General features: G+C 45.2%; 1 protein-coding gene across 22 annotated transcripts in view; it reads left to right on the plus strand.

Annotated features, from left to right (window-relative positions):
* The first annotated feature begins 6,516 nt into the window (after positions 1 to 6,516).
* The window catches only part of DNM1 (dynamin 1), a 98,294-nt gene continuing 81,328 nt past the window's right edge, over positions 6,517 to 23,482 (plus strand). For 16 of the 22 annotated variants that reach the window (XR_007907797.1, XR_007907796.1, XM_051808142.1 and 13 more), the window contains exon 1: positions 6,520 to 6,815. Coding sequence is in view for 20 of the 22 variants with exons in the window: in XM_051808142.1 (XP_051664102.1) it covers positions 6,655 to 6,815 (161 nt within the window). In the remaining 2 variants the exon portion in view is untranslated. Of the gene's footprint in view, positions 6,816 to 23,482 lie in introns of all 22 variants that reach the window. The other 6 variants (XM_051808145.1, XM_051808148.1, XM_051808149.1 and 3 more) reach the window with 2 other exon arrangements.

Consider the following 23,482-nt stretch of genomic DNA (forward strand, 5'->3'; position numbering starts at 1 on the left):
AGGGTAAAGATGTGTTTCTGCTTTTTGCTATTCCAGAGAATCCATCCTGAAATAATTTACTTTATAGTCTAATTATTCATGCCAATAAAGACTACTTGATTCATGAAAGGCCTTGGAATTGATTTTTAGCTGAAAGCATTGTAAGCTGAACATAGACAGTTACTGGTGATATACAGTTAGCATTAATAATTTTCAATGCAGCAGCATATGTTGATTTTTCCTTTGGGCCTTTTTATACCATCCTGATTTTACAATAATCAATTTGGAGATGACCATCCATATTAATTAATGATGGGCCCTGTTCATGCCCAGAGTCCTTTACCAGGTCACAGCTGTCTGCACACAGAGAAAATGCTCTCCTGTTAAGCATGAAAGCTGAAATGTCATCCCAGGGAACACACACACAGAGCAGAAAACATGCATGGAGTCTCTTTCAAATCATTTTGCATAATTGATCCTCTGCCCCTGTAATGGTGCTGTCAGAGCAGCCACTGGCCTGGCTGGTTTGGAGCAGTGGGGGAAAGGGTTAATCCTGTGCTTCCAGTCCATATAACATGAGCCAGACCTGGGAAAGACAGAATTCCCGTATAGATAAACGTTAATCTGCAATTAGTGTCTTGCGTTTTTAATTCTACAACTGAAGTTCTTGTGTTCTATATATGTTTAACATTTGGAAATCTACAAAGCACCACGTCAATAAAAGATGCAGGTGACTAAGTCTATGGTTTCTTTACCATTAGATGTTATATTCTGACATAGTCTGGAGGCTCCCCTCATAGTCTGGGCTTTCCTCTGAGTTCCTGCATAGAAATCATTAAATAAACAACCTTTTTGAATTTATGAACAATGCAGAGATCTACTGCACTGAACACAAATCTGGACATGAATTTAGTTCTGTGCCTGCACAACACAAGCCAGGATTAGGGCTGTGGGAAGCACAGATGTCCTGTTTCATCAACCTACAACCCAAAGATTGATCTTCAGAGATGCCTTTATGTGCCAGACATGAACATCACACCTACCAGAGATGGTTTAACTGAATCCAGGAGAGAAGGTTCCAGATTCAGCTAATCACACTGTTCAGTCTGAAAGTCACAGAGATGTAGGGTAACTGCAGAAAATCGAGTTAGGATCACTTCTTTCACTACAGGCAGCAAAACAGCATGTCATAAGTTGACAGCCAAAGGGGACTGTCAGTGCCCACTGAGCATTGGTACACACACCTTGACCTCCCATCTCCTTTTTTTTTTTTTCATGCAAGAAACATCTCCCTTTCAATTATTAAGCAGCTCACTGTACAGTGGTAAATACAAGTCATAATGCAAGAATACACAGAAGCTCAAAAACATAGAGCCACAATGCAGGTCAGACACGATCACTCAGTAACAACCCAGGTATCCTTGAGGCTTGGGCTGCACAAACACTGTGCCTTATTGACTATGGGAATGAATGAAACAGGATAAGAATTGGAAGTTCAAGGTTAGAGAATGATCCAGGAAGTGCCCTGCAATACAGAGATTGTCATCAGTGGAGCTGCAGGTCATAACTATAAGGCAACCTGCACTACTCTACACCTCTGTGTGATTGGATCAGGGTTATGAAATTCCTTGGCAGATAAGAGGACAGACCATATGAATGCTTTTAATTCAGGAGCTGGATTGTATTATATAGCCAAGTTTTTGCTGGGCCATATAAATTTGCCCCAGGGACCAGATGAGGCATGCAGATAACCAGAGATTTCTAATTTCCAGCACATGACTGCATTGTGCAGTTGTATGTTTTAATTTTGGTTTTTGCAACCCTTGGTGAAGCCACATTGCTTTTGAAAATCCAAGTGTTTCTCAGTGCCTCTGACAGCACCAACATACTGCAGTACCCACAATTTCCTCTGCAATCTGCAAGGATGGAGTTATTACTCATCCATTTCACCAGGATATAACTAGTTCTCACCATAATATATTTAAGCTTCCCAAACTTATTGGAGAAAAAACATATGGAGCTTCAAAGTACTTTTTTCTTCTGGTTTTGGGGCCTGTCTATTGAAAGAGTGGGCCAAGTTTCACCAGCCTCACTCCCAACAGCTGATATTAGTTACTGGAATTATACTGTTTTCCATGCCTGTTTTATCTGGAGGAGGACTGGATTCACACACATGAAAGCAGTAGCACACAACATTTCAAACCCAAATGATCTGTGCATTAAGGGATGTTTGTACCCATTCCTTGTAGTATTGTTCTAGAAACCTATTCCTGGTATTTCTTGATCAGCAGGACAGGCCACAGGAGATAAAGATACAATTTTTTATATCCATTTTGCCACATGGTCGATCAGCTTCTACCAGTGATTTTCAGTTTCACAAAATATCTGCCAGGAGCTATTTTGTGGCATCTTACTGGATGTGGAAAGCACAGAGAACTCAGCCTTTTTGCTCTTAAAATATTAATTTCAACTCACATCCATTTTCAGATTCCATTTCTAATGGACTATAACATTCAGCTTATTTCTTTCCTTATGTATATTCTGGCTTCTGTGGAGTCACATTAATGATAAAACTGTCTCAGTGTCTCATAAACTGAATTTACCTTCCTTTACCTCTTTTGGGGGGATTTACAGACTAGTTCAGCAAATTTCCTGTTTCAGAAGAGAAGGAAGCATTTCACCACATTATTCTACAAAGGAAAGCTTTATTTGAAAATCAAAAATTAAAGGCTTTCAAATAGCTTTTGCAATAAATAAAAAAATTAGAAATTAACTTCTCCTCTCTGAGCAACTCATACCACAAGAGATCAGTGATGTTACTATGGTACAATTGCTGCCATAGGAGCAATTAAGAAACCATTTAAGTATTGATTTTATAATTTCTATCTCTATAGGCAACTTTACATAGTCATGGAAATTCAAGAGGCTAATTTTAATTAAGATTTTTAACTTTTGGTCAGGTGTATCATGTGTTTGATATTAATACAGACAATGACAATGCTAGACCTGAGTCTTCGTCGAGCTTCCAACCTCTCCTTTTAAACGTTCCATTTAAATTCTTATCTGTGTTTATAAACATTTTTAGGAACCCAAAGGGCCACTTCTACACACTGTTCAGAACATTCACAGCTCTACCTGGAGTCAGCAGGAACAGTTTGCAGGTAAGTTAAAGAATCACAAAATAATTGTATTCCAAGGGTTTTTTTGCTTATTTTTTTTCTCTGAGGACTAAATGTGTTATTTTTGCAAGAGCAAGGAATGAAGGACAGAATCCAGCACTCAAATGTCTATTTCTAATTATGCTAACTAAACTGGGAGTTCTATTTGCATGAGGTGACAAAAATCAGCATACAGAACTGTCCTTACGTTGATAGCCATACATAGAAACACACATATGCTTGCCCACATGCATTTTTAAAGTACACTAAGAAATAATTATAGCATCTTGGGTGGGGGAAGAATCTTTCATCCTCCTTGTTTTTGTTTGCTCATATCATCAGTTTTTCTACCAAGGTAGAAAGAAATAGATTTTTTTCCTATTCATTCCAGTTTATAAAATCCCTTTTAATTCCACAGGCATTGCAGTTTTCCAGTATGTCCCATGAGGAATGATCGCATAGTTGTTTTTCCTCTTATATCTGCTGCATAAATCACAGGTAGGAGGTATCACAGAATCAAAAGGCACATCTACTGCTAACATCCTTGCAACTCTGTGGCAGGAGAGAAAATGGAAGGCTCTCGGAGTGATTCCGAGTGCCTGCAGTTCGCTTTTTCATCAATGGGAGGTGTAAGTTTCTAAAGCTTCAGAAAAATCCAAGCCTCGCTGTCTCAATACCCGAGTTCAGTGTCTGGGCTGAGCTACTGCAATTGCTGCAGAAGCGTTTAGACTTCACGGCATTAATGAGTTGTTGGAGGGTGACGCTGCAGGCAGACACTGATCTCATTTGCTTACAAACATCTCCGCAGGGCAGGGAAGCAGGAGCACATTCTGTGCATGTTTCAGTGTCACACTAATATTGATCATTTAAAGTTTGCAAATATTTCTGCAAGTTATTATTCCTTTTTTTTTCTGTCTACCTGGAGAGCATCCTGTTACCTCCCCCCATCCCTCCTGTCCAATTTTGCCCTTTAAGACCACAGTCAGTTAGACCAAGGACCACATTTCCCAAAAACTAAGTATGAACGTCACAGAAAAGTAAAACCAGATACCATCGAGAGAAATACCTGCAAAGAAGTCATTCAGGAGCCTTAGTGCTGTACCAGCTCCTTAACTAGCAACACAAACCCTATTTTCCCCCCTCAGTCTTCAATATCAGCTGTTGACATACTGTACTTTCAATAGTCTTTCACAAATACTTTTCAAAGCAAAAATATTAGTTCAATTTTAGCTTTCCAGAAGAACAGTGTAATATAAATTATTATTTCTGGAGTTGGTTCACTCAGAACAAAATACCTACCTAGAGTGCACTGGGACAAAGCTTAGGAGTCAACCTATGAGTGAAGGTCCAGACCCAAAGACTCCCTAGGCATGAAGGGCTGCAAGCACCTCAGAGACAAGTATTTCTCCATCATTCAGCAAGGAATGATGGTCCTGGGCTGAGTTTAAATAGAGCTCCTGGGCCCACAGGTGTGGGCAGAAGCCCCAGGTGAGGCTGGTCATGGCCACTGAGGGTTATTAGTACAGCTGGTAAATTGTGTGAGGTGATTGCAGTGATGGGACTGGGCAATCTTTCTCTGTATTGCAGTTGGTGAACTTCAGGTTACAGCAATCTCCTGGAAAAGGATAATTTTCTTCTTATGGTTCCTCAAATAATGTTACAAAGATGCTCATGGTCTGAAGTTCCCTGAGCATCAGCTCTGATCCAGGAAGGAAGGTGACATCATTATCTGAGCCTTTGATACTGTTCACTTTTCTTTTTGTGGTGACCTCTAACAAGGGGCAGCTAGCTACAGTGTTTTTTCTCCAGATTCCTTCAACATAAATTATCAGAATGGCTGCACAGATGCTCAAAGACTTTTGTCCACAGTCTACACTGAGTTTCTTAAGCTTGTTTTTCAAGATTTACTGGGAAATTTGCTGAGAGGAAAAAAATAGCATTGACAGCCCCCAAAAGAGCCCACGTGTGCCCTGCAGTGGTGTTACCCATACAGATGGAGCAGTTTATTTCCCTTCCTTCAGTGTTCTTACCTGCACATTTGTGATGTGTTCAGAGCATTTCCTTGGGCATCTTCACTGACACAGTGAGGCAACCCCTCAACATGGTTGTTCCAGTTTCTGTGTATGTCCAGGTAGGTATTTTTGCATGGATTCCATTTGATGGACACCTGCAAATATTCCTTATTATAACTAAAACGTTGCTGTTTGAAGCAAAACAGACAGCTCAAAATCTGTTGCAGTTTTTTTTTATTCCTTTCCCCCACCACCCCCAGCTCGCTCTGAGCTGTGAACAGGAGTACTGGGTAGCACGAACTGAGAGGTGTTTGAAATGCAGCACTCTCCATCCTCCTGACTCACCCTTAGCCATCGGCTGCTTTTCTGAGCACTTGTTTTCACTGCTATACTTTCAAATCAAATATGGCCTCGCATTATATTCTTATTAAAAACCAATCCCTTTAAAAAAAAAAAACGAAGCAAGCTGTTGCCTCTTTATTCTAGGCAAGTGATTAAAAAAAAAACCCCAAAATCTGGGTACATAAAACGAAGCACCTGTTTGTGTTTCTGTAAAACAAACCTAGCAACAACAATCTACTGTTTGGCAGCTTTAAACAGAAACTGATGCATATTTCATCTGTGTTTGAATGAAGATGAAGCAGCAGAATCATGATATGGTTTGGGTTGGAAGGAACCTTAAATACCATCTCGTTCCACCCCCCTGCCATGGACCTTCCACTAGACCAGGTTGCTTGGAGTGTGACAGCGTTTTTGCAAACATCCAGTTTAATCATATCAGTAATTTCTTGTATTCTGGTAGTTTATAAGTGCTATTCTCACACAAAGCCCTCCCATGGAGGTGCATCAGCCGAATTCTCAGTTACTGTGACCGAACTGTGCAAGTGTATTGACTTACCAGCGTGGCTGTAAAGACCGAACTGCGCAGGTTTAGTAACCAAACCGTGTGGGCACATCAACCAAATCATACATGTTCGCTGACTGCGCTGCATGGATCATATGAGTATAGTAGATAACAGATAATATAGATATAGCGACTGAATTCCACAGGGCCGTGCGGGCTTATGGACAGGTGCACTATGACTGACTGTGGAGCAGGCTGATGGGGACTCACACCCACACCGGCTGGGCCGTACAGGCGTGTCAACCTGCCCCACACAGAAACAGCCCCGGGGGCAGCCTGGGCTGTTCTGGTCCTGGGCAGCGAGCTCCGTGTCTGCGGGCGCAACCCCCAGCGCCATCCCGGCCCGGGGCCCCTCAGCCCCCTCAGCCGCCGGACTACAACTCCCGGCGTGCACCGCGGCGCAGGCGCCTTTAACTCCCCCTGGCGGCGGCGCGGGGCGCTCTGCAGGCGCGGCGGGCGGGCTGAGGCGAGCGGAGCCCGGGCGGCGTCGAGCGGGGCGAGGGGCGCAGGCTGGAGCCGCTGCCCGCCCGCCCCACAGCCGGGGAGCGCCGCGGGAAGGGGTAGCTCGAGCTCGCCCCGAGCGAGGAGCAGCGCCGCAGCCATGGGGAACCGCGGGATGGAGGATCTCATCCCGCTGGTCAACCGGCTGCAAGACGCGTTCGCCGCCATCGGGCAGAACGCCAACCTCGACCTGCCGCAGATCGCCGTGGTGGGGGGGCAGAGCGCGGGCAAGAGCTCCGTGCTGGAGAATTTCGTCGGGAGGTGAGTGCGGGGATGGGGGGGTGATGGTGGTGGTCCCCCGGGGGGGCGCGGGCAGAGCTGCCGCATGGACAGCGCGGTGCGGGCACGGCGCGGCTCGGCGGCTCCGAGCGCGGTGCGGGGGCAGCGCCGCGGGGTCCGCGGGCACGGCGCGGTGCGGGGTCCGCGGGCAGAGCCGCCGCGGGGACAGCGCGGGGTCCGCGGGCACGGCGCGGTGTGGGCACGGCGCGGTGCGGGCACAGCACGGCTCGGCGGCTCCGAGCGCGGTGCGGGGACAGCGCTCCCTGCGCTCGGAGCAGCCCGGCCGGTGCGTGTGCGGTGCGCGGGCAGCGCTGCAGGATGCCCGGGCGCTGCGGTGCAGGGGCTCGCAGAGGCGGGGAAGGGAGGGAGGGCTCCCCGCCCGGGGGATTCCGCAGCGGGGTCCCCGCCTCTGCCGCACCTTGGCGGCCGGTGCGGGCCCCCCCGTGCCCCCGGCTGTTACATAACGGAGGGGCCGAAGCGCCCGTGGGGGACCAGCCGCATCCATCCCCTGCTCCGTGCGGGGCCGCGGGGCTCAGGGATGGATGTTGTCGCTGCTGCGGGGGGAGTGTGATGCGGAGGGTGTTTAAGTTTAATCTGCTCCGTCCCCCTCCCCCAGCCCAGGCTCGCTGTCCTCCATAGCGGATGCCATGTCAGGAGCTGCGGGGAGGCTATAGGAAGGACGGGGTTGGAGCTCTCCTGTATGCTCAAATCCCCGGGTGCTACCATTTTGTGACAGGCAATATACTGATGCTTTCCCTTCATGTGACCTTCGCATTCATCATCTGCAACTTGAGTAAATTGCAGACCGGGCCGGCTGGTTATCTGCTCCAGCGCAGACACACAACACCTGGGGAGGGGGGGGTTCCTCAGCCTGTTCCTGGCTTGTTAATTAATTGTATTAAGTGATACACAGGTTTTAGTTATCAAGGTCGTTTATTTTGTGCTATGAGGAGCATGCAGGTTGCTGGTGACTTGCCTTAAAAGCAGCGACTGCTGTAGGTACCTGGTCAGATGCTTGTGTGGGTTTTTCTCTTTCAGCAAACTGCATTTGTGACAACATCTATTGGATCTCGTTCCCCCACCCCCACTTTTTCTTTTGAGCTGTTTGCTGCTGGATGGCTTATAAAGCTTTTTGACTGTCAGAAGGGTTTGTGATATGGGTTAATTGCTTGTTTAAGTGCAAGTAGCCCTAAATTCTGAATCTGTGCAAGGGTATCCTTGAGCAGGGTGTGCTGTCTGTACTGGGAAGAAGGCACAGGGATTGTATCTGGTACAATGAAAGCATAGTCAAAACAAGAGGGTTTTTTCTTAGCTATACACTAAAGGAGTTTTTTTGTAAAATTCAAAGAGTTTGGGATCCTTTCTAAATAACTTTCAAGAGTCCATGCAATGTATACCCCAGGGATGCTGGGATCATGCCAAGGGAAGGACATGGTAGAAGCACATTTTGCTGAGCCTCAGGTCATAGTCCAGGATCCACTTGTTTGTCCATAGACACAGGAAGAAAATAACAATTCCTGTCACCCAAATGAAAAACTTGCTGGGCTGTAGCTTTCTAAGAAGAAGGGGGAAAATGGATCTCCTGAAATCTGTGAGCAGAATGGGTTCACCTGTTGGCTCTGCTGTTTTCATGCTTTCTAAGTACTGGCATCCTAACGCTGTAAATCTTTTTAGAGGATCTGTGCAGGCAGTGCTGCAGTGGTGTCATAGATAACGTGTGGCTGTAGGGTCAGAGGAGGGTTTGTCGAAGGACAGTCGGTGTTTTTGGGGTACTCTGCCCCTCTCCTTTAGACTGAGCACACAAGGGGGTATATTAGTCCTTGGTGTGTCTCTACTGGCACCAATTTAGAACTGGGGATTTTATCTGCTTGGTGGAAAGTAAACGAATCAAAGTGTTTTCTGTCTCGTTCTGATGACTCCTGTCCCTGGAGAACTTGTGACCTCACTGTGTCCCATCAGCTGTCTCTCTAGCAGCAAGTTATAGTGCTGTGGCTTTTAGAAAATGAAATAATGAAAGGTCCCCTGAGCAGAAGCTGAGACCTGTCTGCAGAAAAGCATTTAGAGGAAATAATTGGAGGGGAAATGGAAAATATGTCAGAGTGAAGAGGTCTTTCTCCATTTGATACCCTTGAGTGCTGGCTAGTTTAGAGACTGGTAACTTGAGACCTCTTACCACAGAATGTATGTGTATATGCTGCAAACCCCAGTCCTGTTAAAATAGTGTTGGGGCCCTGCTGTAATGTGGAGTCTTTTCTTTTTATGTGGGTATTGGAAACCATGATAAGAAGCTATGGAAATAACACACAGAATAATCATGGCTCTTCAGTGTAATTGTGATAGGGGCTGTCTTTTGTCTGAATAGGCATAAGAAGAAATTGTGTGTAGACCTACTGTGTACAAATACAATCATTGCTGTAGTGTGGACATGACATATGTCACTGCTCCAGCTTGATACCAGGATGGTGGTGCAGCTATTGCTCAGCAGCTGCTGCTGCACAGTGAATGTGAGTGCTGATGAGTTTCTCTCTGAGTGGATGGAAATCTCTGCAAGAACAAATGCTGATGTGGTTGGTGCTGGCTGATGTGGACACTTCAGCAGAGGGGCTGGAGGCCCTGCCAGGGCTGGTTTCCCTGCTCTTGACTTGTGGGACTCCTTTCAAATTGTCATCAAGCCATGTTCCCCTAACAGGGGACACTTGCCCCCTGCCAGAGCTGTGCTGTGGCAATGCAGAGCTTCAGTCTAGGGCTGCTGTGGGCACCTTGCAGTAGCACTGAGTTCCACACTTGCTGGAAACCTCAAAGCAGAGAGGAGCGATACTGACTGCCGTCAATATTTAGTTGCACATCTTACCAAACATATTTTTTTTCCTCCTGAATGTGATGGCTTACTAGCTGCTGCTAATTGCTCTTTCAGTGACACTTTACTCTGCCGTTAACAGATTATCCAACAGTGCAGAGCTTGTATTTATAATACCAGATGTCAGTGTGGCTGCTATGTGTGCTCTTGCTGCTGGAGACTCAGCATGGTGACTAGGATACAGGATGATGGTGTTAAAATCATTGAAGAGACGAGAGAAGCCACGTAGAAGCCAGACAGGTGACACATCTCTTCGTAGACTGGTTTATCCTGGGCCCCAGAACTGAAAGGAAGGTTAATCAGGTCAGCTCCAGGCATTTCCTGTTGGTGTGGTTATAGGCTTGTAGGATAACTCAGGTTGGAAGGGACCTCAGGGATCATTTAGTCTATTCTTAAGGTGTGGTTACTTCTCTGCTACCACCTTTTTTAAATAAGAAGGTCTTGGAGCAGGCATCAATACCAGCAAAATTGGTCTGATGAAAAGAACAAAGCATGTGGTATGTGCTAATTTGACTTGAGAGCCCGAAGGACCAATAAGGGGGATGTACAAGACAGCCCACGAAGCTGTTTGTATAATCATCCATGTTCATGCCACTCTTATTTTGCCATGTGAAAATAACAAATGTGTTTTCTTTAAATCCTGTGATCTCAGAGCACTGTTACACAAATCTTTGAATTTGTGGGAGTATTACTGTTATCTGTGCTTTACAAACAGGAAAACTGAAAGCACTGGGCTGTGTTCAGATGGTTCCCTGTATGTCTGTGCCCTGTGGTGGTGGTGTCTGATCCAAGGCAGGGTGCTGGGACGGCTGCCTGGCTCTTTGTGGAGAAAATGAGGCACCTCTGACTTCTCTAGAACAGATGGTTTAAGGGGGCTGCTGAGGAGGCAGTGACTAAGGGCTGGGAACAGTAGGTGGAAGGACTTGAGTGGAGATGAAACCATCTTGTTTATGATCAAGGAACCCAATCAAAAAGTTGTGGGAGGTGAATCAGTGTTTACTTGACCCCAGACCTGAGCTGGTGGCTGGTACCCTGAAAGCATCCTCTCCTGGGAGCTTTTACTCCCCAGATAGGGACACTTAGCAGTCTGCCACCAGGCTCAGATGGTCTGTGCTGAATTAGCTGATGTTTGTATGTTGTCTGAAAGGAACTGGAGGCAGGCATGGACCTAAACTCAACTGTGTTGAGCTAACCTTGCCTTTCGTAGAACACCGAAACTTCCATATGGATAAAAGAGCAGGGAATATGCAGCATTGCAACGCCTGTGGCAGTGGAAAGGCTAAATGCCAATTAAGCACAGCACTTGTGCTGCAGTAATTGCCTTGACAAAATCAGGCACGGGCCAGCAGTGATGTCCCATACTGAGGATGCAAAGCTAGATCCTGAGGCCACGGGATTTAGTTTGGCTTCAGGTGCAACTTTGAGGAGCAACTTAATCTCTTCATATCTCAACCTTCCCCAGCCATTTAGAGATACTTACAGCCCCAAGATATGATGAGAGAATGCCTTCCTTTGATAACACATACTTTGCTTTGTTATGGGAGGCTTCTCCAGCAAAAAACTTCCAGAGGCCAACAGCAGCATTTAGCAACTACCTAGAAGTGAAAGATCCTAAAGGGATGCATAGAGAGATGCAGATACTTGGCGTGTTCCTGCAGGAAAACTGTTTTGTCAATGATCTTTTGTGCTTTTAGGTTGCTCATGCTGCTTCTGCAGTATGTGGTTTCTGAACTTGAATGCTGAGAACTGAGTGTTTAAAACTTGTAAAAATCGTAGCTGTGTTATGTATAGAGTGTGGATGTCTGCTGTGCTGGGTAATGCTGAGCATCATTGCACTACTTCAGCAGCAGATTTAAATTTAAACACAAAGGTACACTCACTATGTTGCTCTGCTCTGGACATGAAAGGAGTTCTTAAATATGATTCTTCTATTTTTTTTTGTGCTCTGCTTTGAGATGTGTTTACATGCCCAGGGTGCTGGCAGAGAGATTAATTGCAAGTCACGGACCCTTAATTGTTGTATGATAAATACATCTGTGAGCCAACCAAATTCTGTGATGTATTAGCAGGTTAAAGGCATAGGCACTGCTTGGGAACTGACTTATTTAGGATTGCAGTGGATGGTGGAAGAGCCAGAAGTAGGATTCTGCTGTATAGAGAAATAAATCGTGGTCAAATAAGTCCTTCACATGGCAGCAAGCCTTTCGTCTCCAGTGAAGGAAATACCTATTTTCGTCTTAGATTAAATGGGGAAGGAAGAAAATGTGCAGCACTGGGGGGAAATGGGTAATGTGTTATAGCAGACCCCAAGATAAAATAATTTCACTTAAGAGAAATCTGTACAGCTCTGTGCAAACACTTGTGGGAGGAGGAATGCTAGAAGGAGATACATAATTAAGTTAAATTATAACATAACATGGATGGCTGTAAGGGAAAAACCCATGAATCTCGGTGTTTGCAGATTAGCATCAGTGTCTGCCTGTGTTTGTTCTCTGTTGACTTGCTTTAATGCTATAGGGGTTGGCTCAGATAAATAGAAGTCTAATATTTTTTTCTACTTCCTGCAGCAGTTACAGGTTCTCTGCAGATCTTGCTGTCTGTATTCTTCAGCTTAACTCTTTAGTGATGATCTCATGCTTCTGGTAACTGCCCACCAGCCTTGTATTCTCTAGGAAAAGAGATCCTTATGGCATGTCTCAGATCATATCAGAATTTACCCAGGGAAAGGAAGCCAGCTGTATCTCCAGTTGGGAAGCTGATGCTCAGTGCTGTGCAAGTTGGTGTTTGCCTGAACCTACTGGAGTGTGAAAATGACAGGTGGCCTTGTCATTGCTGGAATTTGTCACCTGAGAGCTGACAGATCAGGGATGCTGCCTCTGCTTGTGTAAACTCTTCCTGGTTACCCTGATAATCCTCAAGTTGAAAGTCTTAGAGCATCCGGAGTTCTGATTAGTCCTTACTGTACATTGAGATAAAGGAAGTGTTGTGGAATTTGTTGTGTGTTTGCTCAGTAAATGGTGTGCTGTGATACTGGGCTGTAAAGCGTGTGCAGAACCAGTGGGGAGAGAAATCAGAAGTTCCTACAAGCATTCCTCTGTGCTGAACTGTCAGCTGTTACTGCTTTTCAAAACTTGACATGCTTATCACACAGTCAAAAACCCCTAAATAAACCCAGGCAAAGCAGAGTTGAGCTTCTGTTTTTAAAGGGTACAGATTGTTTTCAGAAGCCATTCAGTGTCTGAGTGGGAATGCCAAGCCAGGCCCTTGAACCTGATTTCTCCAGATGCTCCCAGCAGGTAGAACCCAGCTAGACTTAAATAGAAGTGGGAGTCTGTCTGAGACTCCTCCTGTCTGAGGCAGCTTCTGAAAATGTTGTTCTAAGGCAGGAAGCTGATCCCCTTCCTGCTCTGGTGAATTCCTGAATGTCCCAGCTCTGTACTTCAGGTTTGAGTCTGTACAAGTGTGAGTAAAAGTCCTCCTGAGTAAGGATTTCTTGGCATCTTTAAGATGGACCTTTTTGAGGAGAAATGGAAGAAGTTGACAACTTAGCCTAAGTTAAGCAAGACAACAGTTCTTGCTGTGTTCCAGCTATTGGGGTGAAACTTATTATGATGCCTTGAGCAGCGAATTTATTAGACAAGAACAAACCCATGTGTGCTCCACCCATGCGAGCTAGCACTCAGATTTTTGTTTCAGGCAGTGCATTTGAGTGGCAAAACCAGAAGACTTACTGAAGGGGTGGCAGGCAGTCATTTAGAAGCATATGGTGCTCAGCCTATGTGCCCAGTGTAAAATTGGTTTTGAGGTGGCGTCTGTGAAAGGAAATTTACTGATAAATATGCAGGGTAAACCTACTTCTTTAATAGCCACTGAAAAAAAAAAAACACCCAAAAAGCTTTGGGTGTAATACTTTTTCCTTCTTGGACTCACAGATCTGTAACCATATGAGTCAGAGTACTGCTAGTTGGGAGGAGAGCTAAAACTAAATCTGGTCCAAAGGGAAAAAAAAAAGAGAAATCTAGTCATGCATGGTGGGAAAATAGCTCACTAGTGGGACAGTTCCTCATTCCACATGAAATTTTCTTTTGCTGGTCTCAGACCTGGTTTTGCACATCCTAATAGAGAGTGGAAGCTCAAGGTAAGAGAATATTGTCACTAATTACAGGCAGATGGACGTGTTCAGCCTTGAGTGAAGTTAAATTCTTAGTGACTAATTCTTATACCTTTTTCTCCTTCCTTAAAGGAGAGGCTGTTGGTGTCTATCATGTATGTCATGTAGGTGTATGTTATTAATGGACACTTCAAATAAGACTAGAAAAAGTTAACCATAAAGTACTAAACTGTTTTTCTTAGAAATACTGGAAAACTCCCCCTGTCTGAGCCCTTGGAAAGACCTGCCTTCTCTCCAGAAGTGTTGTGCCAAGAGCTTTAGCCGCTCATGCAGGTTGGTTTGTTCAGTGTTGTTGGTTACTTAGGTCTGCTCTGCAGAGGCTGGGTCTGGTGCAGCCACTTTGACTGCTGGCATGGGTCAGGTACTGGATTTGAGGAGTCAGGGTATTCTTAGAAAGCACTGGGAGATGAGAGGCTGCCCTAGATGAGCTGGTAGCACTTGAGTTTTTGAGCATGGTCTTTCAGAGCAGAGTTGGGTGGCACAGGAGGAATGAGCTCAGGGTTTTGTCCCTGCTGACTTTTAGCACTTGGATGGTCTGGTCAGACTGCAAGCAGGACTGGTTCTGAAAGCTCCAAAAAGCTATTTCTCTTTATTTACATTTATCTGTGATCCTTTTGAAGCACACATCATGCTTATTTTGGGATAACTTGATGGAGTTTAGTCATAAGAACTGGATGTCTTGCTCAGGACTATCTACTATAAATACTGGGGTAGCTGTGAAGAGAGAGGGCTGAGAACATTTCAGTGTTCACTGAGCAACAGGCAACACTGCATCAAAACACTGCAACAGGAGGGCACAATTTAATATTAGATATTTAAACAATTATTCCAGGTGACTCACTGATACTTTGTCCTTAGGTCCAGCTTTGTTTTCAGAGTCCTATTAGTAAATATTTTAATAACAGTTGAATATAAAGTAGCTCAATAGTTTTCTAAAGCTATTTTATATAGATGGGCAGGCAGGACAATTAAGTTGCTGATGTTTGCTTCCTTTGTGACCTTCAGGCTTATCACAGCTCTGAGCCTGGTGCTGACTAGAGTAGATAACTCCTTTCTTTCCTTCAAGACACCGTACAGGAAGAATGAGCCCTGAGTCTGAAATCTAACAGCGTCTCTCTTTTCTCCAGAGCATCTGACATGGCAAGTGTTGGCAGACCCAGCCATGACCAAATGGAAGCGAGATGGTCCCTGGTTAGCAGCTTCTTGCAGTGCAGCATGACATGCTCTTGGAAGCTTCTTGGAAGCAGGCGTTATGCAAGCTCCTCAAGCTGTGTCTCGCTGACTGGGAGCAAACTTGCCAGCTCCTGCCATTTTTCTGCAAGTCTTGTGACTCGTGTGGCTTTTCTTAGAGCCCTGGCCACAGCAACTGAGCAAACAGAAGAGCAGTGTAGCTTATTTATTGAAAACAGCAATTTCTAGCATGGTGGTTTGAGGGTCCTTTTTTTTTTTTTCCTTTAAATGATGCTGTTTCCCTAAGTGCTCCTGGGGACAAGTATAAAGAATCCCAGAACTCCTGAGACCTGCATTGTCATCTCTTCCCTTCCTGAAAATCAGGGCTTAGTCCCAAAACTATAAGCTCTGCTAAAATACTTGTGTTGCAGTCGCAGTGAACAATAAATTATACAAAATGAGGTTTGGAATAAACCCAGTGCCTCACTTGTGACGGAAATGGGAATTGAACTCGAGTCTCTAGGGCTGAAAATAATATTTTAATAATGTATTGCCTCACCAGTCCCCTTTAACTCTCCCTTTCCTGTTTCTTATGGCTTTAGGTTGCGTTGTTGCAGTGGTGTGGAAGGGTGAAGAGTTAACACAACAGACATGGGAACTGCTGGGCTCTGACCGTCATTTTGTGGCTGGGAAACACTCCTCCTACAAGAATGGCCAGTGTGGTATATGGGATGTCTGAGAGAGGACACAGCCAGTATTAAACTGATACTGCTGTGGATTTTGGCTGCAGAGCCAGGCAGTGTTGCTGTAATGCTGTATAAAAGCCGAGCATAAACTGCAGCTGTATTTCAGAGTAGTTTTTCAGATGCATTTAGACCATTTCTCATAGTATCAATAGGCAGAAGTCTACAGAGATGCTGAGCAGTTGGTTCTCGACATCTGCAAATGTTTTCACAGCAGAACTAACTTACCCTGGAGAGCACTAGGAAAAACTATTATTTTTGCCTCTTTTTTTTTTTTCCTTCTTCTTGAGAATGGAGATCCAGGGATGGGGGAGGCCATGCTGAATTTCTTAAAACAAGGAAAGAGGTATCTAAAAGCAAAAATCTGAAGTCTTTGTTCAGTTCCTCCTCTTTGCTTTCCTGCCACTCTTGCATGTGTTAAGACAGAGTAAGTTACGTAGGATCTGACTCAGGGCTCTGACAAATTAACAGCCTGTTTCAGCTCTGAGAGCTCTTCCTCATCCAAGTACTTACAGACTTCTACAAGGAGAGGCTTATAATGAAAATAACTGTCCATTTACCACCTGTCTTCCAGCACAGGAACAATTCTCTGCCAGCAGGGGAATATACCTGATGACCTGTTAGTTCAGAATTAAACCAATAAACAACAAAGCTCTTAACCCTCACAGGATTTATGGTGATATTTAGCCTCACTGACTTGTTTATGATTTACTCTGAGCTTACACTGCTCTGGGTCAGGATGGGACCCCTTGATTCTAATGCACATGGTCGGTTTTCTCTCTTTCTGGCTGCTGTGATCTCTCGTGTAATCTCTGGCTATTTCTTAAGCTGATTGTGCTTTTACTTTTAATAGAAGCTCCTCTATGAATAGCTGAGAGTTGCCTGAGCACGGTGGTGGCCTTGAGAGGAGATGTGTCGCAGTGGGGTTGTAGCTGGGGGTGAGGAGGAGGTTGGTACATCCCGAAATGCAGAATATACCCTCAGGGATTGGTGCATGACATGTGTCACTGCAGAGCTGATGCTGCAGCTCCAGCACTGAAACTCAGGTCACCTCCTCTACATCACGCAGCTCTCAGCAGAGATCCCAGCAATTTACTTCTTCCCTCTGGGCTGTGCTACTTTGATTTGTTCCTGTTCTTAAACATTATTTATGCTTGTTCATTTCATACAAGTTGTGTTTGCTATTTGGGGCCTGCAAACTACCAGGCACCCCAAACTCATCTTAGAGAAAGGGTCCATTTCCTGAATGAATTTGTATAAACCATTGAAGGAATGATATTAAAAGAATACTTAAGTGCAAAAGAACAAGTGAGGCATTGCATTGGCACTTGATATTTTGCTATCTTCTTTTTGGACTAAGTTGAACTCACACTGGACACCTGGATGGGCAAAAGCAAATGTCTTAGAAATCAGTGTATTGGTTTAAACAAGCAGAAGGGAGATACCAGGGGGAAGAATTTAGTTAAACCCTTTACTTTTGGAAAACAAGGAGAGGAATGGAAGACTGTAGGACTGTGGTCTGTTTGTCCAGGTGACTATGCCACAACTTTGCTATGGGTTCAGAATGCCCATTGATAAGGCAACACCAGTTTTGACCTTCCTATTTTTTTTTTATTTAAACTTAGCCTTTTTGTCACCTCCTATGGTCACTGTCCAAAGTTGAACAGAGAAAAATGTTCCCTGGGACATAAGAAGTGCTGTTTCACCAGTTGCTCAAAAGGGCTTTGGAACCAGCCAGGAGGTGAAAAGCTCATCTCTTCTGAGACTATTGATCCAACTTTCATTCTGGTATAGCCTGAAACAGAGGTGTCTTGTGTGGTTTTTGAAGTAGAGTTTAGTACCTCTGACTTTGCTTTGCATAGAGGTGTTGGCAGTCAGTCTGCTGGATCTTCTTCAAGGGCTTAGGAGGCAGAGCCTCTGCACCACGTTGCCAGCCAGGGTGATCCTAATTATATCTGGAACTGCAGAGGTGCAGTTCATAGCAAGGAGCCTGGCACTGTTCCTGCATACTGCTCCAGGCAGAGCAGAGGTGTAAATTGGCATCTTGAATTCCCTCTGCAAGACAACCGTGCACTGTGGACAGTTTGGTCAGGGTGCCCAAGTGTGGCATAACTCTGTTGCCCCACGGAATTCTGTCCTTCCTGCCTGGCCTGTTGGAAAGGAAGCAGCCTTCCTTCCCATCCACAACACGCTCTGCCTCTTACCACTACCCGAGATAAACCATCAGGGGCCATGCATTCAACTTTATAAATCCACCACCCATGTGTAGCCACTAATAAGCACATCGTGATTTGAGGTACCCTCCTTCCTCATGCAGCTTCCGTTTGGGTTTGTATCTGTGGGCTCATCAAAATGACTTTGCCTTTTCCAAGGAACTCTTTCAGCTGTCTGTACCCTTGGTAGCTTTCAGGCTCTGGGCAGACTGTCTCCTTTTTGAGCACACGGTGCTGTCTGGGAGTGGAGGAAGTGTCATCCTGCAGTGATGAAATGTGCCTTGAGCTACATTTGTTCTTCTCTTGGGTCTTGCAGCAAATACCAGGACTCCAGAGGTGGTGGAGTTCTGAAATGAAATCTAAGATGATACTTAGCACAAGTATTTGGTATCTTTGAGTCTGCCATTTTACCTGGTTTCCTTCTCTGCAGGAGAGAAGGACAAAAAGCGGGATAAACCCCTTTTTATCCAGAGTCTCCACGTGATGAGCAGCACAAATATTAGTTACTGCTGCACAGTCTAGTGGTGTCCCTGAACACAGAGGAGCCTTTCCTGCTGGGCAGCCTTTAGTCTGGATTCAGCTGCAGCTTGGCTCCAGAGAGCTCGGGCAGATTAAGACACTGGTGGTGGGAAATAGCAAGGTCAGCCTGCTGCTCATCGACCTTAGCATCCATTAATCCTGGGGCGTTACTGTGGCTGTGCTTTCCCATCAACCATTCCTGTCCCAGAGTTTTAGTGTACAGCTTGTCCTTTTGTCTTCTCCCAGCTCAAGTTGCAGGTGCTGAACAGGTCATGTTTTTCAAGGCTGCAGCGCTGCTGTTATGGCAAAGCCAGGGTTTGTCAGTAGGTTTGTTTGTGCCAAAGCAGAGCAGTGTTGCTGCAGTGTTATGACAGATCAGTGCAGCTTGAGAAGGAGACAAGCAAAGATGCTTGGTCATGGATTTACCTTTATGGCCTTAAAGAAACCTGTCTTTCTTTGCTTCTGCCATCAGTACTGGACTAATTTGATGCTCTGGGGTGTTGCTGATGCCTGGTATTGTCTTCTTTGAGACTGGAAATTGCCGGGAGATTCTGGAGATAAAATTTACTTTTTTTTTTTTTTGCTAGGGTGTATATAATTTGGAGGAAAGCTTGCTCTCATGTTGTGATGGTGAAAATTCAGCAAGGCAGGCAGAAAGGTCTGGTTTACAGCTTCTGGGGTGGAGAATACATCATGCAGTGCAATATTTCTAGTGTTATGATTATTTTTTTTACATGAGTGAAACCAGCCTTGTTTCCTTCCTCCTGGGATTTTAATTCTTGAAATCAAAACTGCATTTTCCACAAATGTGTAATCCTTACTGCCACATCCATTCAGGATACACCAGGCTGCTCATTCCCTTGAGTTCCTGGTATTGTCATGCAGAATCAGTCCTGTGTTATTCTTTACCTCGAATATCCCAAGGCAGCAAGCGAGATCCAGGACTTCATTTTCTATTACTCAGAGGATCCCAGAGGAAGCTGCACAGCAGCAGTGCTGCAGTTTTCTGCTCTCTCCAGACTCTCCTTCCCCGGATCTGCAGCCTGGAGTCAATGCGGCATTTGCTATAACGGGCAGTGACTTTTTGAGATCAGGCAACGCACTGTCGGCTGTACCACTCTCTAAATAACCCCCCCACGGTAAAATGCAGAGCTCCAGACAAGAAAATCCCTTTCCAGTTTTTATTACTTGCAAAACCACAACGAATCAATTGGCTCAGGAGCGCACGTGAGGTGCTGGAGTGCCCTGTTTTGATTTCCCATCGGTGTTCTACGTCCTCACGTACTCTGGGCCGACCCATCTGCGTGAAGATAGCAGGGAGGGAGCTGGTGGATAAGTCAACCCTCAAAATGGAGGAGGGGAAGAATATTCCTGATTAATTCTCTCCCAGCAGAGATGAACTGAAGCAAATGACATTTTGGGATGAGATGGTCGGGTTTGTGTGCCGGGAGTACCTCTTGTTCCTCCTGCAAACTCTTGACCTATAGCTGTAGACACTTGCTTAAAACCTCTCAGCCACAGCAGCTTGGGGCTGCTGCCCAGAAGTGAGGGATGCAGGAGCTGTGTGGGCATCAAACTGATTTGTTTCTATGGAAACAGTAGATTTCACCATGTTTTAGGGAAGTAGGAGGGGAATTATCCCTCTGGGCCTGGTTCTGGCACTCAGATTGGATTGGCTGCTGCACAGCAATTGTAGAGCAGCAGCCCATGAAGGGATTATCTATCTAGTCACTGATCACAATTAGGGAGAGGAGCACGTGGATCCAATCTGCCCCCATTGCAGGCTTCCTCCACAGGGGTGACACAGGACATGGTCATCATGTGCCAGGATTTCCAGGGTCACAGCCCTCCATGGCACTTAAAACCAGAGAGTTTAACCTTGGTTGCTCATAGGCAGAAAGGAGGGGCTGAATTGCAGTGCAGGCAGCTGGGACTGGGTCCTGCCCAGACTCCTCAGTTGGGATGACTGAGGGGATGAACTCTGTCTCAACACACCTTCTAGGCAAGAGCTGAGAACTGTTTGTGATGTCTGCAAGGTCTGGAGAAAGCAGAGATCTTTCAGACAGGCTTGAAGTGTTGCTTGTTGATGAAATTATGAAATTATTGTACACCAAATATGTCGTGTTTGGTGTACTGCTTTCAGAAGGTCCCAGCACTTGAAATCCTGTGACTGAGGGCGATGATTTTGAACCCTTTTTTTCTAAAATGAAAATGAACGTTGTGAAACCAGAGAAGGGATCAAAGCATGAATATAAATCTCGAACAGGTTCAAATAAGAACAGTACTTTCTAAACCCCATATATTCCTAGTGGTCTGTAGTACCAGGTTTGTTAAAATGGGCCCAGTGCCCTTGTGCAAGATGCCAGTGCTGGCCCTTCAGAAGGGACTGACCAACACCTCTGTATTTCAGACTCCCAGGTCCTAAAGGCACTTGCCTATCCAGGCTCCAGCAATGACTGAGAGGGAGAGCTTACGTTTCTAGATAGAAGGAAAGCAGAAAACTGACAGAAAGGGTAATATCTGTGTAGAAAGTCTGTATATAGGGACTTCCACATGTGTTATGTAAACTGAGTTAGGGATGGAGGGCAGCTCTAGTAGAAATTCTTGCTTTATGCTTTGTAGTGCAGCCAGTGAGTTGATTGGATGGGATAATCCTGGTTATGGATTTGCAGGGGAGCATCAGAAGAATATAGCAATATCTCTGCCTTACTTTCAGGTCATCTAAAAATATATATATATATAGTAGACTTAGAAAGTCAGGCCAGATCCTGCTGCAAGGTCTACCAAGCATAAAGCTTGGGGTGTGCTGGCTTCCTTGGAATTGCTGCAGACATACAGCAGCAGAAATGCCTGGGGCAAACTCTTGGCTATGCCAGTTCACTCTGCAGGCCCTCAGGCCTTTGACTAAAAGTGTAAGAACGCTTGTGACCTCCTTGGATGTCTCTTGCTCTGTGGAAGCAGCACAGCCATGAAGCTCTTTAGTTGTGCATCTGATTAAGTTGTGCACAGAGGCTCTGGGAGCAGCCATGACTTGGCATAATGCACACAACTGTCTTCCAGATTTTGATGGACCCTGAAGCTAGTGGAGTGTGAAACAGGAGAAAAGACAGCCCAAAGGATTCAAATCAAAACAAACAATAGAAAACTTCTTATCTTGTCCCACTGCTTCCAGAGACCTGCATAGAGGCACGTGCAGGAGAGGGGCTGGGATGCAGAGAAAGGAGATGTGGAAAGAGTGAATGAGAGAGGCAGTGAATGCCATGGCTCCTGGGAACCAGTCTGTGCAGTCAGAGATAAGGCAGAAACACAGAATTTAGTGCACTCTGGAAGAGATTTAGTGTACTCTGGGAGGGGTGGGGGAGAGAGCTGTTCCTAAGCAAGTGTTCCTGTAAAAATTGCTGTGTGCTTTCCTTTTGGCTTTTGCAGGGCTTGGGAAGGTGCTGCAGGCTGAAGTCTGGACACAACCATTGCAGCTGAAGTGAGAGAAAATTGCACAGAGTGCCCCCTCTCTAGTTGTCTGAGCCCCCTCAGCACACACTTGGCTCAACAAATGTGTTCTGAGTGGGGAAAACACATTTTTGATTAACGCTTTGGATGTTCAAGGCATGAGACCCACAAGAGCACATGAATATGACAGTAACAAGTCTTTGTTCTCTTCTGTAGGAAAGATCTCTGCTCTACCAAAACTTACTAAGGCAACAGTACTAGAGACTGTCACCTGTATATCTGGATCAGTGGCCAGTAATTGTGCCGTGTCCCAGGATGAGAAGACAAGCCCTATGGCTGAGGTGGAAGCTCATTTAGCTGCTGTCTCTCCATGGCACATCATTTAGCCCCAAATGTCAGTGAAACAAACCTCACCATTATGCCTGTTCACGAGGAGCTGGTTTTGACTGGCCAAACTTACTGTGTAGGCTTTCAAACAGCCAGGCATGCAGCTTTCTATGGAGGTGGGTTCTCTTGGAGGGGGCAGTCTCCTGAAAGGTTTCTTGTCTTTTCAGCAGAGCCTCTGGTGTGGGGTCATGGTTTTTGAAATGTTGTGTTTTGCAATAAATGTAGGTTTCTGATGTGGCTTTATTTAGGTCATGTGTTAATTCTATGAACACACTACGTTTTTCTTACTTTGAATAAAGAGAGAGCACGATATGGGAAAAATAATCAGGAGAGCTCCAGACCACACATCCTGCTCAGTGGTAAAAGACACAGGAAACAAAACAAAGATGATTCTTCCCTTGAAAATCATAATGTTAGTTCTGGAGCAGGATGTGTATAATACATGTAATACAACCTATTTCTACACTCATTTGTTTCAGTGAATTAGCACAGTTGCTGTCCTTTCATGTTTGAAGACCCCTCACTTGCTGGGCCTGTGCTGGTATCAGCTGCAGGGGCACAGAAGAATTCAAGGCAGACAGAGAGAAGGTGCCAACTTGAAAAGTTACTTTCTAGTTCGTTCTCTGTCCTCTCTGACTCTTGTTTTCAAATTATCCAGTAGGATGCTATAAATGGGTCCATCTTATACCAGCAGTTGTGTTTTCCCTGCTTGGGCAGCACCTGTAGGTTTTTGGCAGCTCACTTTATGTACAGCAAACTCCCCCACTTGTCTGCTTGGCCCTTTTGGTTACTGGCTTGGGGAAAAGTGGCCAGGTGTTAGAGAGACTGTTTGAGGGCCAGAACTACTTAACAAAGCAATTGTAAGTGTTCCAAGCCAGCACAATAGTGTTAACCTCCCTCTGCCCTATTGTAAATAGGATCTCAAGGTACAAGGCAGTGGGAAGCCTTCTCTTTAAATTTTTTTGTTTCTGCTAACATGTATATTATGATGACACTCATGAACTATTGCCTGTCTTTATTTTTCACAATTGTTTTCTTGAATAATGAATCACTGTGCACAATAATATTGCCAGTATACTGGAAAATGGTGTGCTTACAATAGATCTTTATTTCTATATGTATCCATTGTCTGGCCAGTACCA

Source organism: Manacus candei, unplaced genomic scaffold, assembly GCF_025592945.1.
Source record: "Manacus candei isolate 608988 ecotype Guabito, Panama unplaced genomic scaffold, ASM2559294v1 h1tg000071l, whole genome shotgun sequence".
Lineage (NCBI taxonomy): Eukaryota > Metazoa > Chordata > Aves > Passeriformes > Pipridae > Manacus > Manacus candei.